At 53.0% G+C, this 18843-nt stretch overlaps 1 protein-coding gene across 3 annotated transcripts; it reads left to right on the forward strand.

Moving 5' to 3' along the window:
* The first annotated feature begins 1919 nt into the window (after positions 1-1919).
* On the forward strand, positions 1920-17124 carry HEYL (hes related family bHLH transcription factor with YRPW motif like). Of its 3 annotated transcripts, none has more exons than XM_040231589.1 (5): positions 1920-2038; positions 9091-9157; positions 10170-10253; positions 11499-11580; positions 14180-17124. In XM_040231589.1, exons 1-5 carry the CDS (start codon positions 1956-1958, stop codon positions 14851-14853), a joined length of 990 nt encoding a protein of 329 aa, XP_040087523.1. In that variant the 5' UTR covers positions 1920-1955; the 3' UTR covers positions 14854-17124. The 3 variants fall into 3 exon arrangements, with proteins under 3 accessions (XP_040087523.1, XP_040087526.1, XP_040087524.1); XM_040231592.1 differs by having other exon boundaries at positions 1959-2038; positions 9095-9157; XM_040231590.1 differs by lacking the exon at positions 1920-2038 and adding an exon at positions 3379-3668.
* Positions 17125-18843: the final 1719 nt, after the last annotated feature.

Raw genomic sequence — 18843 nt, forward strand, 5'->3', positions numbered from 1 at the left:
GGGGGCCTGGGTTCAATCCCTGGTCAGGGAACTAGATTCCCACATGCCACAACTAAGAGTTTGCATGCCTCTACAAAGATTCCGCGTGCTGCACAAAGACAGAAGATCCTGAGTGCCACCACTGAGACCCAGTGCAGCCAAAAGAATAAAGATTTTTTAAAAAGAAAGAAAACCTGTATTAGATTAGCACTGTCCAATGGAGACAGAACGGGGAGCAACATATACAATTAAAATTTTTCCAGCAGCCACATTAAAAAAAAAAAAACTAAAAAGACACGTTAATTTTTAATGTTTTATTTAATCAAATATGTTTAAAAGATTATAAAATCTCAACATGTTATGGCTACAAACCTCTTTTGAAGTTTCCATTCCACTAGTGGGTGCCCATGGAAGCTATGTGAGTGCCGAGGACATCTGGAGGAAGAGAGGCCACAGGTGTGGCTGGTGTGACCATCAGGGTCTCCCAAGGAAGCCCAGGCTGTCAGTTCTGATTGTGCACGCCAGCTGTGTTATCTGTGTATCTGCATGTCTGGGTCTGTGTACTCGTGCTTAGTCGCTCAGTCACGTGCAACTCTTTGCACCCCTTTGGAGTGTTGCCCACCAGGCTACTCTGGCCACGGCATTTCTCAGGCAAGAATACTGGAGTGGGTTGCCATTTCCTCCTCCGGGGGATCTTCCTGACCCAGGGATCAAACCCACGTCTCCTGTGTCTCCTGCACTGCAGGCGGATTCTTTACCCATCGAGCCATCAAGGAAGCCTATATCTGTGTACCCGGCCACGGGATGGCGTCTGTGGTCATGTGTGGAAGGGGGCATGGGGTTGTTTCGTCCCCCCACCATAACCAAGCGCCCCCAGGCAGGTCTTGCTGAGGGAGTGAAAGTGCAGTTATTCTCAGATGACCAACCCCACTCTCCCAAGTGGGGCTGGGGTGGGAGTGGCTTTCTCTGTGTCCTGGTGGGTGAGTCAAAGGGAAAGACTTCGCTGGTGTCTGACCCACTACACGGAGATGGCCTTCCCGTCTCCTCCTCCTCCCTGCTCATGAAGTCCACCTTCCAGGATGCCCCATTCGGTTTCCTTCTGAGCCTTGGGGGTCAATCCTTCGGTCCATGAGGATGGCAGATGAATCGCTGAGACTCTTCCTTGAGTCTCCCTTCCGAGGGGCAGAGCAGTGGGAGCCCCTCCTGAGTGAAGTTTGGTCTGTTGTAGGGGAGTGCCAGGAAAGGAGGCTGGAGATTGCCACCCGCCCCCTTTTGAGGCATCGCTTCAGGAATGGGCCTTCTCCGAGACTTCTTGGCCTCCCAGGACAGCTTGGCCTCTAGTGAACTGATTCCCAGGGACACCCAGCACCCCCACCACAAAGACAGGTCCTCAGGCACCTTGGCCAGAGCCGGTCCTGCTCAGGGGATGCAGCCTCAACTTCGGCCATCCCTTTTGGGATGACAGCCGCCCCCCGCCCCACATTACACTTGTTCTCCACCCTTTCGAGAGAAGCTGCTGGAGGATTCTGGTCGAGGATCAGGCCACCGCCACCCCCACCAACCTCCCCAAACCGAATGTGTCTGCCGCCCCCAGGACCCCAGCACGACTAGACCTCGGCAGTCTGGGGCATCGCGTAGTCAGCAGCGCCCCGGGGCGAACCAGGGCCAGAGGGGGACCCCCTGGACTCCCCGGGGATCTCCAAGGGCACCTGCCCAAGGCCACCCAGCTCGCGGCGGCCGAGGCTGCGGAGCGGAGCCGGACCTCCCAGCCGTCGGCGGGGGCGGCAACCGCCCGGGGCCTTCCCACGGCTCGGCCAGCGCGTCACGGCGGGGGCGAGGGGGCGCCCGGGGCTGCGGCGCAGGAAAGGGCCCTGGGAAAGGGCGGCGGCGGCGCCCCCGGGGCGGGGCCGGGGCGGGGCCCGACTTCCCGGCTCGCCGCCCGCGCCGCCCGGCGGAGACCCGTGCAGCCCGCGTTCATGATGAAGCGGCCCCGGGAGCCGAGCGGCTCCGACAGCGAGTCCGACGGACCCATCGACGTCGGCCGCGAAGGCGAGCTGAGGTAAGGCGGGCTGGGGGTGCGGAGCGCGCGGGGGCAAGCCGGCTGGGAAGCCGCCCGACGGGCTGGCGAGCGCTGGGCGAATCCTGGGGCGGCGCAGGTGTGGCGCCACTGTTAAGCGCACGACTATCCAGGATCCCGCCCGCTCTGCTCTCCGCCGTTTAGGGTTGGGGATGCTTCATGGAGGGAGAGTTCATCTCCGGGTCTGAGGTCCGGTTGGCGATGTCTTTCTAAGAGCCCAGGCGAGGCTACTGGCAAGGACTTTCCCTGAAGATCTTAGGAACCCTCCCGGGCTGTTGGTATCGCACCCCCTGGTTCAGAATGCAGTGGCTATGAAGAGTAACCACACCTTAATTCTGCTGTAGCTTAGGTGCACTTTTCATATACTACACACAGAGAAAAATTTCCAGGGGAAGAAAATCCCCCTTAAGCAAACTGGACTTTGGAATTAAAGTTTTAATATTGAAAAAAATAATCGTTGACTTGCCCATGGTCAATGCAAGGGCCTCGACTCCAGTCAATCCCAGTGCCCTTCCTACCACATGAGCCTGTTGCCAGTGTCTTTCAACTCTTGGTACATTTTCAGACCTGGTGTCAAACCTGTAGAACAGACTAGACTTGTAAAAGCTCTGCTACGTCCCAGTTCTGTGAACAAGCTAAGTTTCGGTTTCTTCATCTATAAAATGGGTATAAATAATAGATCTGACCTCATAGGATTATTAGGAAAATCAAATGAGATAACCTATGTCAAAAGCTTCACACAGAGCCTAGTACATAGCAAATGCTTAATATGTGATACCCAGAATTTGAAAGAGCAGTGGGGACTGACTGTGAGCCTGCAGGCCTGGGTCCTAGCCTCAAATCTGCCACCAACTCACCGTTTGACCTAGGGCCATTGCTTTCTGTTTGTGAGCCTGTTTCCTCATCAGGAAATAAAGGAGAACAGAGTAGAAAAGGGAGGCCTATCTGGTCCCTCCTGGCTCATCTAAACCTGAATCTCTAGACTAGATTTGCAAAGGGAATTCCGTTCATTCTTAGGGATGTTTCTGAGAGTATGTCATAATTTCAGTGAGCTCCAGTTTTCTGAGACTGGGGGATCCTTTTCAATCACAAGTCCAATAAAGGGCCACCACCTTCCAATCATTTCTAGCTTATAATAGGAGGTAATTTCCTGTCCATGAGGTTTGGGGGTATATTATACAATTCCCTATGCAACTTACTAGCCTTTAAAAATTGTTTCACAGAAACTGCTATTTAAAGAATCAGTTCTCTGAGTCTGTGCCTGCTGGGAGCGGAGGAAGAGACCAACGCCATGTGGTGCTGGGTGGGGGGGGGAGTGGGGGGGTTGGGGGAGGTGTCTCAAGCTCAGTGTCATTGGGTCTTCATGAATCAGAGGCGTGAAATTGGTGTCAGAGAGCTAGGCCAATGGGAGCTGGCTTCTGTCCTCCCAAGAATTTGCAGCCTGGTCAGTGACCTGCCAGGTCACACAAAGTCCATGGGCAGGATGGAAGATGGAAGGAGAGACAGACTGTGAGCTGTGAGGGCACCTGAATGGGGAGAGGTCACTCACAACCAAATGTGCAAGGAGGGCTTCCTGAAGGCAGTGGCATTTGGACTATGGCATAAAGGATCGGTACGTAGTTTTTTTTCCTATACAACATTTTGTCCTTTCAACCAGAGCCCATTTTTTGAGACTGTCTAGATTCTCTGGCGAGCAGACCCCCTCAGAGGAGAGAAAGCAGTTGGACATCTGGCAGAGGCGGACTTATAGACCCCTCTTTGTAGCACTCACCAAAAGGCCCTCCCCCCAGCAGACATCAATGCTTTAATTCAGGGAGCGCTGAACGTTGCCTGCTGTGGCCCAGACCCTGGGCTGGGTGTGGGTTGGGGGGTGGCCCAGATGTATCCTGCTCAGCCTCTGCCCTCAGGGAACTCTCTGAGAAGAAGAGCTTCATGGACAAAGAAAGCCAGATAAACAGTGTCGAGGGCCAGGGAACTGAAGCAGCCAGCCTCTCCCCAGGGTCAGAGGCAGGGCTCAAACCACCACCCACCCCCTCAGAGTAAAGAGCAGGGTGTGTTTCACTGTCACTGTGGGCATCTGCCTGGTGGCCGTGTCCTGCCCCACATGTGAGAATCACCCTCAGAGCTCCTATCTGAACCCAGCCCCCTGATACACGTGGGTCCAAACTGAGAATATACCTCTCCCCTTCCCCTCTGCAAAAATTTAATGAGCACCATGCCACACGTCAGGCACTGGTTCAGGGTCTGTGGGCTGCTTCTACATGATCTGAGGCACCTGGTGGCCTTTGAAGTCAGACAGACTTGTGTGTGACTCTCACCACCATTAACTTAGGCAAGTGACTACCCCTTTCTGAATCCCAGTTTTCTCCCTTTACAATATGGGGATGCTAATATCTTACCTCACAGGATGAGGCTGTGATAGGGTAATGGACTTAAGGCATACAACTTCTTGCTTTGACACAAGGCAACTTCCAAATAAAGCTGCTCTCTAGGGGCCTCCCTGATGGTCTAGTGGTTAAGAATCCCCTTTGTAACGCACGAGACACGAGTCCGATCCATGGGCAAGGACCTAAGATCCCACATGCCGCCGTGGAGCCACTAAGCCCATGGGCCACAATGAGAGAGTCTGTGCACCTCAAGGAAAGAGCCCTTGTGATTCAATGAAGAGCCAATGCAGCCTAATTAATTAATTTTTTAAAAACTGCTCTCTAAGGGGTCACTGTTGAGTTGGAGGGTGCCTTGTTCATGAGGCAGCATGGTCTAATGAAAAGCCTGGATGTCTACAGACTGGACTTTGTGTCTCTGTCCCTCCAGCTATCAAATGATTATTTTTCCTTAGCATGAAATGGCCCCAATACTTAACTCACAGAGCTATTGTATGATAAATGAAACAAGCAAATGTGGAAGTGCTGTCCAGAACAGAAAGTACTGGCTATGAAGTATACACGGTGGATGAAAAACCAGTAGACTTGGCTTCAGCTCTGGAATTTCGTTCAATTTGCTGTGTGACCTGGAGCAGACCCCTTCCCCTCTCTGAGTTTCCACATATTACAAATGGGCTGAATGCTCTCTGAAAACCTTTCACTGGAGACATTGTGAGTCTGCCTCTGGTTGACGGAAAATGAACGGGGTCACCTGCAAAGGCTCCTCAGGGTATTTCCCTAAAAAGAACTGAGGCTGACCGCTGAGGGTGGTCATGACTGGTGGCCAGACCACCTGGAAAGCTGCCTCTCCCTCAAGAGACCACCCCAGAATTCTGGCTAGGGATCCCTTGATGCCCATGGAACCGATCGTGGGACTCAATGTATTTTCTCTGGGTCCCTGAAAATCTGCCTTATTTCCAGGCTTTCGGTCAAAAAGCTCTCACACCCTCTCCCGGTGTCAGGGCCAGATCACAGCCTGGAAAAGAGCTCGCTCTGGCTGGGCTCTTGGGAGCTGTACGGCTAAGGGGACTGGAGGGCTATTCAGGCAGACAGGAAGTAGGAATTAGGAGGGAAAACAATGCTGAATTTGGAGCCAGAAGACATGGATTCCCATGTGGGCTTTGCTCCTCAGCAGCTGCATAGGCTGGGCAAGCTGCTGTAGCTCCCCATGCTCAGCATCCTCATCTGTGAAATGGGGCTCTTCCTCAAAGGAGTGAAGTATTAATACCTGTGGTGATACCGGGTGAAATGGGGCTGTCCCTCAGAGGAGAGAAGTATTAATACCTGTAGTGATGCCTGGAAAGCTGTGATGTGAGGCATGCCTGTGGGATACAAGAGTGGAGGGAGAGGAATAAACACTGCAGAGAATCAGGAGGGTGGGAAAAGGGATGGCTGAGCTCCCCTGAAAAGGGGGGTGTCAGCCTCCAACAGATGGTCCCTGAGGAGGGATCAGGCTGAGAGGCAGTGACGCGCACAATGCTAACCCAATACCCCTGGAGACACCTTACCCACCCTGGAGGGACAAAGGCCGTGTTTCTTAGTAGACCTTGGCTCTTGTGGCTTGTCCGGAGTGAAGCTTTGTAAACAAGCCGCCCTACAGATCTCAGGATCTGGCCCCCTGAGCCCTGGGCCTAGCTTGCTGAGCCATCCCTCCCAGCAGTTTTCACCCACCTTACATTCTTGTCCAGATGTTTGGATGGAAATAGCCTTTTCCAGATGTAGCTCCACAAAGCCAGGGCCATAGCAGTAGGTTTGGCAAATGTTGATCTGGTCTCCCCTGCAACCTTCTCTTTTTGAGCAGTGATGAAAATGTGGGCTGGAACCTCCGGGCGAGCCACATATGCCATTTCTGAAGGCCTAAGACGTCGATTTTATGGTGTCACCTCTGTGTCCTTCAGTGATGCCAAAGGCAAGGGCAGCAGGCAGAGCTCAACCATGAGCTGTGTCATGTTTCAGGCTTTGCTGAGTACTGGGCACACCTGTGAATGAGACAGACATGCTTCATGGCTTCATGGCACTTATGGACTTCATGGAGAGACAGACAATCAAATGTCAGGTGGGAGGGGTGATGTCAGAGAAGACTGCCCCAGGAAGTTGGCATTTGAATTGAGATCGGAAAGGCGGTAGAAGTTACTAGGCAAAGGGGCTGGAGTTGGAGTGACGAGAGGGGGTGGACCAGGGAAACAGTATGTGTCGCCAGAAGGGATTGGTGCATTCATAAGCTGGAGCACACAGAGCATCTAGGAGGTGACGGGCCAGCTGGGCGACCTGAAAGATGGTGGCCTTGATCTTTGGGAAGTCCCTGGGGAGTTTAAGAGAGAGACATGATCTGTTTTTTTTTTTTTTTTTAGATTAAAAAAAAATTATTTATTTTTGCCTGCACTCTGTCTTCAAAGCTGCACATGGGCTCTCTCTAGTTGCAGTGAGCGGGGGCCACTCCCTGGTTGCAGGACTCGGGTTTCTTATTGTGGTGGCTTCTCTTGTTACTGGTTTCCCAGGTGGCATGGTGGTAAAGAATCTGCCTGTCAGTGCAGGAGATGCAAGAGATGTGTGTTCGACCCCTGTGTCAGGAAGATCCCCTGGAACAGGAAACAGCAACCCATTCCAGCGTTCTTGCCGGAAAACTCCAGGGACAGAGGAGCCTGGTGGACTACAGTCTTTAGGGTCGCAAAGAGTCAGACACGACTGAGCACAGCACAACCACAATAACCTCTGTTGTTACACAGCACGGGTGCTAGTGCTCGCTGTGGCGCAGGGGAATCTTCTCAGAGCAGGGATCGAACCAGGGTCCTGTGCATTGGCAGGTGGATTCTTAACCACTGGGTCACCAGGGAAATACTGAAGACTTTTTTTTTTTTAACTTCTTTATTGAATTTGTTACAATATTGTTTCTGGGTTTTTTTGTTGTTAATTTTTTTGGAGGATAGATGCTTTACAATTTTGTGTTGGCTTCTGCCATACAACAGCGCTAATCAGCCGTTAAGTATACATATTTCCCCTCCCTCTTGAACCTAACCCCACCCCACCCCTACCCCTACCCCATCCTACCCCTCCAGGTTGTCACAGGTTGAGATCCCTGTGGTATACAGCAACTTGCCATTAGGTATCTGTTTCACGTACGGTAATGTATATGTCATTCCTTCTGTTTTATATTTTGGTTTTTTGGCCACGAGTCATGTGGGATCTTAGCTTCCCCGACCAGGGATCAAACCTGCACCCCCTACATAAGAAAGCAAAGTCGTAACCACTGGACCACCAAGGAGGTCCCAGTATTTGCATTAAGATGATCATTCTGCCTGCTTGTAGGGGGTAGTGGGATACAATAGACTCCTGCAGACTAGAAAGGTGATGGAGGCTTGGTCCTAAGATTGGCAATGGAGATAAGGGGTCAGGTGTGAAATATATTTTAGACAGGAATGGGCAGGTTTTGATGGGATAGGTGAGGACAGAGAAGGAATCAGAGATGGTGGTTGAATGCTCACCTTGCAGAAATGGGAGATGGGTGCCTTTACTGAGATGAGAACCCGGGCGGGGTGGGGGGTGCAAGGAGGTTTTAGGTGGAGAGGAGCTCTTAGGTTCCTGTTCAGATGTGTGTCTGAAAAAGCAGGGGGAGTCCTCTTGTCTGCAGTTACTTGTGGCTGTGATGTCTTCAATGGGAGCTGGGCTCTGGGGGTCTGGGGCCTGGCTAAGGGCATCCAGTCCAGTCCTAGGTCTGAGTGGGGCCCCTAGCCTGTTGGCCAAATGAATGATCCTAAGTGCAGCCCAGCAAATCCCCTTCACTCCAGGAGAGCCTCTGAAGCAGGAGACCCTTAAGACGGCAAGCAGTTGGGCTGAGAATATCAGAGGGGCATGAAAACCCCCAGAGGGCTGAGCCTCCTCCACGTGATGGGAACTCCTGGGGTGTGAGCGAACATCCATCCTTCAGCCAGGCTCGTCGGACTGGAGGCCCGAAGCGATGCGAGGCTAGGGCTTTCTGGGGAGGACGGGGCCACGTCCCTAGAGTCCGAGAGGGGCCTGTGACCCAGATGCTGCCTCCCCCTCGGCCTGGCCGCGCAGCGTGGGAGGAGGCGGCAGCTGCAGGCGGGCGGAGGGCGGGCGGCCGGCGCGCCCGGCCCGTGGGAAGCGGCGGCATCTGTTCTTTCCACGCTCGTTCCCAGCGGCTCCCTCTGAAACCCAACCCGCCGGCCCGGCCTCGCCGCCGCCGCCGCCCGTGCCCTCGCCCGCCCCGCCCGGGGGATCGGGTTGCAGGAGCCGGTTGGCCGGGTGCGGTTCTCCCGAGGGCGAGGGGCAGGGGCCGAGGCCCAGCGGGTCAGGTCCGGGCTAGAGTCAAGCCCTCCCATCCCATGGCCCCAGCCGCCGGCCACTCTGGGGCAGGAAACTCGGTGCAGGGGAGGACTTGGCCCAAGGAGAAAAGAGCCCCCGGGGGAGAAGGGGAGAGAAAGCGCCCCCCCCCCCGCCCGCCCCGTGGCTCCCCCCCCCCCCCCCCCCGCCCCCGGGCCTGGGAGACCTCGGGCGCTGGGAGGGGGCTCTGCCCGCCCACAGCCAGCTCCGAGGTCAGCCCAGGCCAGGGAGATGGTCCTCTAAAAAATCAGCCTTTCTCTTCCTCTCCAGCCAGATGGCCCGGCCGCTGTCCACCCCCAGCCCTTCACAAATGCAAGCCAGGAAGAAACGCAGAGGGGTGAGTGTCTTTCTCAGCAGATTTGAGGAACAGAGGTTTGCCCTGAGTTCCCAGGGGCCTGGCCCAGAGAACCCTGGTCAGAAACACCCCCGGGGGGCGGCGGGCGGGGAAGCGATGCTGCCTGGGTTCAAGTCCCAGCTCTGCTGGTAGTGAGCTGAGTGACCTTGAGCAGCCACTTAACCTCTTTGTGCCTCATTTTCTCATCTGCATAACTGAAATCAGGATGGTACCGTCCTCAAAGGGCTGTTTTGAAGTGAATTAATGTAATGTGCTCAGAACAAAAGGTGACACGTAACTAGCCATTATTATTTATCCCAGTCTTCCCCACTTCTCTCTGAGCCTGGAACTTTCACTCCCTCCCAGTGTGCTGAGGGGTGAGTTAGGGGGACAGAAGAAGGATGTACCATGCTTCTGTCCTGGAAGTCCAGAGACCCAGAATCCAGCAGAGACTAGCCCCACCACTCACTAACCAAAAAACCTCCTCCATCCAGCCTCATTCTCTGTCAGTAAAATGGGTGTCATAATTTCTATCCTGGGATAAGCATTCCGCTACCAGTGTCATCAGCTGAGAATGAGCTCTTGGGAATGAAAGGCCTTCCCGGCTGGAGAGAGCCATGCCTAGGACTCCTTGACTTCATGACCCAGCAACTGAAGGGGGTCTCCTTGGCCCAGCAGAGGTCTCCAGGGTCTGCTCTGGGGCTGTTCCTGGTGTTTGTATTCTAATTGATTGGTGCCCTGTTGTATCAATGGTTAATTGTGTTGAATACCACTCCTCAGATCAAGACAAGAGATCTGAGTTTTATTCCCAGCCTTGAACTTCCTTGCTGTGTGACCTTAAGCAAATTGCTGCCCCTCTCTGAGCCTTATTTTCCTCCTCCATAATGTAAGAATGGATTTATCGCCCTCACGGGAATATTGTGAAGAAAGATATGAGTCAGTGCCCATCAAAACATGTTGGAAACTGTGATGAAGTGCCTACTTGGTTTTTGTTTCTTTCCTCATTGCTTTTTAGATCATAGAGAAACGGCGCCGGGACCGCATCAACAGCAGCCTTTCTGAACTGCGGCGCTTGGTCCCCACTGCCTTTGAGAAGCAGGTAGGTGACACTGCTGAATATGCTCGAGGAAGTACAGCGTGGGTTGCAGATAGGATTCACTTCTCACGGCTTCTCTTATTGATTGGTGGCAGCTGCCTGAAGTGCCGCGAAGTGCCTGCTGATGGCCAGAAATAAGGGTGATGGGAATTCAAATTGACTGAGGTGTCTTAGGGGCTGTGGCTTTTGAGGTGTCTTAGGGGCTGTGGCTTTATGTCCATCATCAGGGTGGATTCAATCCTCAGGACGATCCCGAAGGATTGGGACTATGATGCCCATTGCACAGGCGAGGAAACTGAAACGCAGAGAGGTGAAGTAACTTACTCCATGCTCCAGGTCACACAGCTAGGAAATAGCAGAGTGGAACTGGAACACAGACTGTGTGACCCTACAGTGCCCTGTCCCTCGGCACTACTGGCATTTCCAGAGCTATGTGAAAGTAGAACAGGCTGCTTGGGGAGTAAGGCTCTGTCATTGAACATGCTGGGATGGAGGGACTCCAGTAGGGAGTCAGACAGTTGAATCAATCAGACAACCTCAAAGATTCTCACTATGTGCACCACAGCACCATTATAGGTCCTGTGACTTCCTTTTGCTGGAGAGAACAAGTCAGTCGTTCCACCGACCTTTACTAAAACCTTCACAAGCCCAGGCATGAACTAGACTTAGTACCTACCTTCAAGGGACTCACATGGAGAGTCCAGCCCTTAGGTTTCACCTGGGAGACCAGGTGATGCTGGAGTCTCTGGAAGCACTTCCCAGGAGAGAATGAAGGACAAGCAGGTGCTTTGGGGTAAGACTATGAGCCAGATCTTGGGTGTGTGTGTAGTGAGTATGAAGTTGGATTTCTGGTAAAGCTGATCTAGGAGGCAGGTGGGTATGCAGGAGTGACATTCTGGTGATGGTGTCTGAAGCCACGGAGGTAGAGGGGACCCTCTGAGGAGAGTGCACAGAGCAAGAAAAGTGGGCCATCAACCACTGGGAACACCACCGTTTTAAGGGTCAGCTAGAGCAAGAAGACGGGAGGAGGGCGTTTACGAACTGATGGTAGAGCAGGCTAAAATGAGGACCAAAGAGAATCTATTAGCTTTGGAAGGCCTGGCAAAAACAGAAGCCCAGTTTCAGGCCCTGGTGGAGCTGGAGGAAGAGGAGAAAATTGAGGCAATGAGCGTTGATTACCCTGTGCAGGGGAGGTGAGTGACAGAGGTCAGTTAAAGACCATCGCTCTTCTGTCTTCCGTACACACAGGGCTCCTCCAAGCTGGAGAAAGCTGAGGTCCTGCAGATGACGGTAGATCACTTGAAAATGCTCCACGCCACTGGAGGCACAGGTACTGATACTACACTCTCTCGGAGTCATTCCTGCAGCCAGTATTTGGGGGCTGGGCCCTGGGGATACAGTGGTGAGCAAAGCAGACCTGGTCCCTGCCCTCGTGGAGCTCACAGTTCACAGAGGGGCTGAAGCAAAGCTTGTCTTTCTTCTTCCTTTGGCATCACCCTCTCTGCTTTCATTGTTTCCCTGTGTCCTGCCCTTTCTTCAGCTCCACTCCTGCCAACCTTGAACCTTGGAGGAACTCTAAGTCTATAACAGACTACTGGTCCCTCCCTTCCGCCAGAGCCTTGTTAAGCATCAGCCTGAATGAGCTCATTCTCACTACAATCCCAGTGGGAGATTTTTAGGCATGGTGGTTCATTGGTGTGCCAACCCATTGATCTAGGCTTCTGGACTCTTGTGATCTTGGCGGTGTTGGGGGGAACACATCACACTCACAGTTAAAGATTAGTTGTGGGATGGTAGTAAGATGCAAATGTAATTCATTCTGTTATTTTGAGCTAGTCCACTATAAAAAAGTCACGGAACTGTGGTTTTTAAAAGACTTCTGGGCAAACGGAAATTTTGAAGCTGCTCTGTGTGTTTTCGTAATTTCACCGTTGGGAAACTGTGAAAGCTCCACAGACCTTGGCTGTGAAGACTTAAGCCCTGAACCCTTAACTTGCTACCCGTCCAGGAGACAGTTGCATTTTAAGTGAGCCAGCCTGGAGCCTCTCGAGCCTTGGTGTGCAGCAGTGTCACGTGGGGGCAGGCAGAGTCGTGGGTCACACCCCAGCCATCCCAAGGCAGTAGGTCTGGACTGGAGTTTAGGAATCTGCCAGTTTAGCAAGCATGCCTGATGACCCTGCTGCAAGTAGTCACTTGGAAAACTTCTACTAAAGGAATGCGTGGCTGACAGTGGAAACTGTCTCTAATCAACCAAGGGAGGAGATAGTTCAAGCTACATTTATATTTACCCAACTTAAAGAAAAATAGTGACTAATATTTTGGCATCATTTTATAGTTTTCAAAATGCTTTCTCTAATATTATCTCACTTGATTCTCATAAGAATCTCAAGGGTGGGTGGTGGTGTCCTCACTGTTTTCTGGCTAAGGGCTGATGGAAAGACAGAGAATTGTGGCTTAGAGCACTAGCTTTGGATCTGAACCCTGACTATTGCTTAGTAGTTTTAGGACCTTAGATGAATGATTTAAGCCCTTTATTCCTCAGTTTCCTCATCTCTGAAATGGGACTAATGATAGGTTTTTATGAGGTTCAAATTAGCTAGTGCAAATTAAGTACTTAGGAAGAACCCAGCAAATGTTTGTGAAAAAAGAACAGTCTAAAAAAAAAAAGAACAGTCTACAAAGATAGGTGATTTAATTTGCTCAAAGTTGCACAACTAAGTAGACTCCAGAGCCAGGTCTTGCCTCCAGGGAGGCCTGGCTCCAAACATAGTCTCCTGCCAAGCTGTCCCTCTGTGGGGGCCTCAGCCATGAACCAGGGATTGATACTTGTTGCCATGATCATGAGGCCAGTCCTCACTGGGGCTGTTCCATTCTTGCCCAGAAGGTTACTGAGAGAGGGGCAGGAGTGGAGAGGCAGTGAGAATGTGAATACTCTTGTTGGCAGTCCCTCTGGTCACCCCAAATTGATTATCAGGTCCCCAAAATAGGGTCTCTGGCTTGAGGGCAGCCGCTGAGGTCCAAGGTGGGGTCCTGCTTTCTAGACTGTGCTTTGTGCTGGGAAACAAACTCGAATACCTATGGGGGCCCAAACAGTCATATAAATGATAGTTCACTTTTCATTTGTTAGGTATTTCTGTGCACCATTTCATTTTGTCCTCCCTTCTGTATGTAGCAAGTACTGTTACATGCCCATTTCACAGCTCAGGAAATTGAGGCATGGAAAGAGTAAGAATCTTGTCCGTAGTCAGAGTGCTGGTGAAGTCCACGGTCAAGCAGCTGGCCTCCGAAGACCTCATGCTTCATTGCTACTCTCCACTCCCCTCTCCAATGACTCTCCCAGCTCTGATGGCTCTCACCCCCACCACACAGCATCCGCCCCATCCTCAGAGCTGTTCCACACCTCCGTGTGCACAGCCCTTTCACACCTGGCAAGCGTCTGCTTAAATGAAGTTATCTTGGCCACGGAGTTTCTTCTTTGGGTCAATCATGAGTTACAATGAAAACAATATATTTTATCATGCTCTGAGGTTAGTGAATTTATTTGGTCCTCAGACCGCACCTCCTCAACCCCAGGTGTGTGTGCGTATGCTTATTTGTATCCAACTCTTACAAGCCCATGGATTATACTCCACCAGGCACATCTGTCCATGGAATTTTTCTGGCAAGAATACTGGGATGGGTTGCCATTTCCTCCTCCAGGAGATCTTCCTGACCCAGGGATCAAACCTGTGTCTCCTGCATTGGCAGGCGGGTTCTTTACCATTCCCACTTTACAGATGGGGAGACTGGGTCTCAGAAAGGTGAGGTGACATGCCCAAGGTCACAAAGGGGGTGAGTGAGGAAAGCAGTTTCAGAACTCAGGACAGTCTGATCTCAGGCTCTGTGCTTGTCCCCTGCCCAGCATGCCTTCATCGTGCCTCACTTTTCAGGATTCTTTGATGCTCGAGCCCTGGCGGTCGACTTCCGGAGCATCGGTTTTCGGGAGTGCCTCACTGAGGTCATCAGGTACCTGGGGGTCCTGGAAGGACCCAGCAGCCGTGCAGACCCCGTGCGGATCCGCCTTCTCTCCCACCTCAACAGCTATGCAGCCGAGATGGAGCCTTCACCCACGCCTCCCGGCCCCCTGGTCTTCCCTGCCTGGCCCTGGTCCTTCTTCCACAGCTGTCCAGGGCTCTCTGCCCCGAGCAACCAGCTCGCCATCCTAGGAAGAGTGCCTGGCCCCATGCTTCCCAATGCCTCCTCTCTGGCTTACCCCATCCCGGCCCTCCGAGCAGCCCCCTTGCGCAGAGCTGCTGGCACCATCCTGCCAGCCCGGAGGAATTTGCTGCCCAGTCGAGGGGCATCTTCTACCCGGAGGGCACGCCCCCTGGAAAGGCCAGCTGCGCCCCTGCCTGCGGCCCCCAGTGGCAGGGCCGCCAGGAACAGCCACATGGCACCCCTCCTTCGGTCTCCTTCCCCTGTCTCCCCTGGCATGGTGGGGTCTCCTGCTTATGTGGCTGTTCCTGCCCCCAGGCCCTCTTCCCCGGGGCTAGCTGGGAGGCCAGCAGGAGCTATGCTTTGCCGCTCCTGGGTCTCCGAGATCACTGAAGTTGGGGCTTTCTGAGCTGGCTTTGCCCCCAGGAAGGAGGAGAGTTCTTTTTCTAGGAGTTCTAAAAACGGCGTTGCCTTTTCTGCTCTGCTTCCTGGACTGGTTATGTATGAAGGTATCTTCACCCATCCAAGGAACCCTCCTCCTTTGGCCCATCTCCCCTCCTCACTGCTTGTTCCAGCTTCTCCTGGAGCTGTTCTGATCTCAGAGTCTGGGTCTCATTTCTTCCCTGGACAGAGGAATCCCAGGAGAGTCCCCCAAGAACTGTGCCCAGACCCCTTTTCTGCCTGAGAACACATGGGGCAGTAGGCATTAATCTCAGGTCTGGGAACAACGCTTTAAAAGGCCCAATGACCTAAGGCGTGCTGCTTCCCCAGAGATCAGACCCCAGCCAGTTGCAGTGACTGCCTGGCTGCAGCCTTCCCAGGCCCCTGGGCCGGAACATAGTGTCTATTTCACTTCCTGAGATAGAAACCGCACAGGGGCCACTAAGAGGTCTCCTGGGAACCCTGTCTGCCTCAGCCCACCTATCTCCTCCCCGCTCCCAGTGAACCCCAGAACAGACCTGCTGTCCACCATGGCCAAGACTGGGGACTGGGAGCCCAGCAGGGCCGGCGCCTACGCTCTTCCCAGCTGCCGACACCCACCCTCCAGGTGACCACAGTTCCCTGCACACAGCTGGGAGGTCTCTGGGCTCCGTGACTGGGTGTCCTCACCCCCAGGCCTCGGCTGGTGCCCCCAGACAGGAGCAAGGCTTGTGCAGCAGAGAACCCGGCTCCCTGCCTCCCGCATGGTCACCTCCTCCAGGCCTGTGGCCCCGTCGGACACACAGCATAGAAGCTGCGCTCCCACGTGAGGGCGCCCAGAGAGGAATCCTCTAGGGAATCAGCACCAGACGTTTGTGCTGCCGGGTTTGCATCCGGCTCACGGAGCCCAGACGGCTGGGATCGCCAAGGGCTGTCAGGCCGGACAAAAATAGCTGTGAGGAGGGGCGAGAGGAAGGACAGTGAGAGGCGGCTCGGCCCTTCAAGGTCACGCAGTGGGTCGAGGGCCTGGGATCCTCTTCACCTGGGATTCCACGCGGCTGGCTGGCTTTGCCCAAAGGCCCTTGGGTTCCCCGGTTCCCACCCGCCACTTTCCCTCTAACGGGACAAATGGCCCAGAGACCCCCCCAGTGGGACAGCAGAAACCGAACAAGATGGGGAGGGCCAGAGCTGACACACCGCCCGCCCAGCGCTGCCAGATGGTTGTTAAAATGAAGAAGCACTTCTGTGCCTATTGACAAGTATCTGCTTTCCCCGACTGCCTCCCGGTGCCTCCACCACGTGGCCTTTGCCCAGGACCCCAGGCTGGTTAACGCCTGGCTGCCCCAAGGCCTCAGGCCCCTCCCGCTGGCAAGTCATTGGTGCTGGCTGCACGGTTACCAACTGCTTCTAATGTCACCCCTGGAAGAGCCTCCCACCCCTACCCTGTGATGGAACTACCCTCCCCAGAGGCTGAGTTTGAGGAGACTGCATGGGCTTAAAAAGTAGCGTTTGCAAAAGCCCTGGGGAGAAAGGGCCCTTTCAGACAAGTGGGTAGGAGAGTAGAGATCATTTAAATGACCCAGAAAGGTCTTTGGAGAAGGTGAATTCCTCAAGGAGGGATAAAGAACGAAAGGCATTCTTTTATGCCTCAGTGTGAGGTGGTTGGATCAGATTCTGCTGTCTTCCACCTCTTTCTGCGTGGAGAGAGACGTCATTTCAGGGAGTGGGTCCCTGGCCGGGGTTGCTGCTGAGGGACACGGAAACAGAGCGGGGCTACCAGCAAGTTCCCGGGAGTTGGGAGGGGGCACAGAGGGTGGTGGTGGAAGGCGAAGACCAACTTCACCTTTCTTACAAGGGGCAGGCCCCTCCTCCACCCTCCCCTATTCCCTGGCACCCTCCTGCTCCCAGGACATCAGGTCAGTGCTCCAGTCCTGCAGTTTGACCACCTCCTAGCCAAGAATCCAATATCTCATGGCAGGACAGTGGGAAACGTTTTTCACGTTTCAAATACCCTGTTTCAAAAGAATTAGTTGACACCGTTGAATGAGGTAGGAATGACTCAGAACCTTCAGCGTCTTAGTTGCTCTTGGGTTCATTCTCCCTGAGAGATTGTGGGGGAAACGGTGACTCTGTGTATTCATTTCCATGGCTGAGGGCACATGTATCTTTGGTTATATTCCCAAACCTTTCTGGTGCCCCTGACTCCCACCCCATTGTTGGTGTTGCCACATATATTCAATAAAGGTTTTTTTAAGCTTTTCTGAAAACCTCTGCAAAATTCTACTTCTTACATATGTCTGAAGTCCATCCACTTCTCTCTGAGCCCACAGCCCTGACCCTGGTCTGGCCACAGCAGCTCTCCCCAGATCTCTGTCCTCTGAAATGTCACTCTGCTTCCTTCTTACTTTGCCAGTCAGTTCTCAGCACAGCCAGAGAGAGCTCTAAACATGCAAACCCTAGCATGGCAACCCTGGTCTCACATCCTTACTCCACTTCCCTATTATTCTAAGGATAAAAGCCAAGCTCTTCTTCTGCTCCCAAACCCACTTTCAGCCTTTTTCTTGCCAATCTCAAGCTTGTTGCCTGTGCTTCTCCCACCCTGGCCTTCCTTCATTTCTTCCTTACTCCAGCCTCATTCCCATCTCTAGGACTTCGCATCTGCTGTTCCCTTTGCCAAGGATGCTCTTCCTCTACCCTTTGCAGGCTGAAAGCTCTTTATACCCTCAGGCCTTGGCTGAAATGTCACCTCCTCAGAGAGTCCTTCCCTGACTCCTGGGCTTGACTCTATCTCAAAGTCCTCTATTATTTTTTTCTCATATGGAGTTTACCTTTGCACGTCCATTTGTGTGTTTACTTACTGGTGAACTGCCTCCCCCACCGGCGCATAAGCTCCATGAATGAAGCCAGGGACCACGCCTGGTTTGCACTCCACCCTGTATCCAGTGCCAAGCATGGTGCTGGGCTCAAAGTCAGGGTTCAATCAATATTTGTTGAAAAAATGAACTGGGGGAAGTGAAGAATCTTCTAGACTCGTGTTATTGGATGATTCGGGCTCCTCTGGACTGAACCCCGTGCTGGTCAACTTCAGGGGGTGGCTGGAGAGCACATTGAGAGCCAGGACCAGGGGACTGGAAGTTCTGGCCAACGGTGAGGGGACTCTGGCCAAAGAAAAGCACGAGCGTGCTTGCTCTGGAGTGCACGGTGACAGCTGAGAACAGGCAGGCCGTTTCTGCCAGAAGGTCTTGTTCTTCACTCTTGGCCCAGTTCTCGTCAATGGATTTGGCTTGTGGTGAATCGACGCAAACATTTGCAGAGGTCTGCTCCATGCCAGGCCAGGCATGGCAGAGCCAGAGATGACAAGGATAATGTCCCCCTGAGGGGGTGCACCCTCTGTCTAAGTGGCAGTTGGGTGGGATGAGAGTGGAGAGGGAGGTCTGTTGAGAAGGCTAAGGGGTATCAGCCTCTGCTTAGCGGGGGTCGTGAGGGAAGGAAGTGCAGGAAGGAAGCCTTCCTGGAGGAGGCCAAAGGGAGGTGTTCTAACCATGAAGGGAACATCCTCTGGGGCAGCTCTGGAAGATGGCCTGAGACAAGCACTGCTTTCAGTGGCAGAGTGAAAGACAGGTAGTCTGGGCATTGAAGCCAGACTTCTCAGGTTCAGGCCCCATTTCTGTTCACTTATCAGGACTGTGGTCTTAGGCAAGTTACTTAACACCCCTGAACCTTCTCATCTTTAGAACAGGGATGATAGCTGTCATAGCTACTGTTAACTGAGCAGTAAACTACATATCACTGTGCTAAATGCTTTTCTTGGAACGTCCCCATCTTATTACAATATAGAAGCTGGGCAAGACATAGTCTACTAAGGTTAGGCAACAAGTGAGTGGATAATACACAGAAAGTCTTTGGTACATACCACAGGATATGTATGAAACATGAAATGCCTAGTCCATTTTAGCCATTAGTGTTATTAATGGAAAGA

This window comes from Oryx dammah, unplaced genomic scaffold, assembly GCF_014754425.2.
Source record: "Oryx dammah isolate SB20612 unplaced genomic scaffold, SCBI_Odam_1.1 HiC_scaffold_28, whole genome shotgun sequence".
Lineage (NCBI taxonomy): Eukaryota > Metazoa > Chordata > Mammalia > Artiodactyla > Bovidae > Oryx > Oryx dammah.

Bases quoted from the DNA above. Each gene is read 5' to 3' on its own strand.
- HEYL (XM_040231589.1), top strand. From the start codon at position 1,956: ATGATGAAGCGGCCCCGGGAGCCGAGCGGCTCCGACAGCGAGTCCGAC. The intron at 2,039-9,090 runs GTAAGGCGGGCT...CTTCCTCTCCAG, and splicing joins GGCCGCGAAGGCGAGCTGAG to CCAGATGGCCCGGCCGCTGT. The intron at 10,254-11,498 runs GTAGGTGACACT...CCGTACACACAG, and splicing joins CCACTGCCTTTGAGAAGCAG to GGCTCCTCCAAGCTGGAGAA.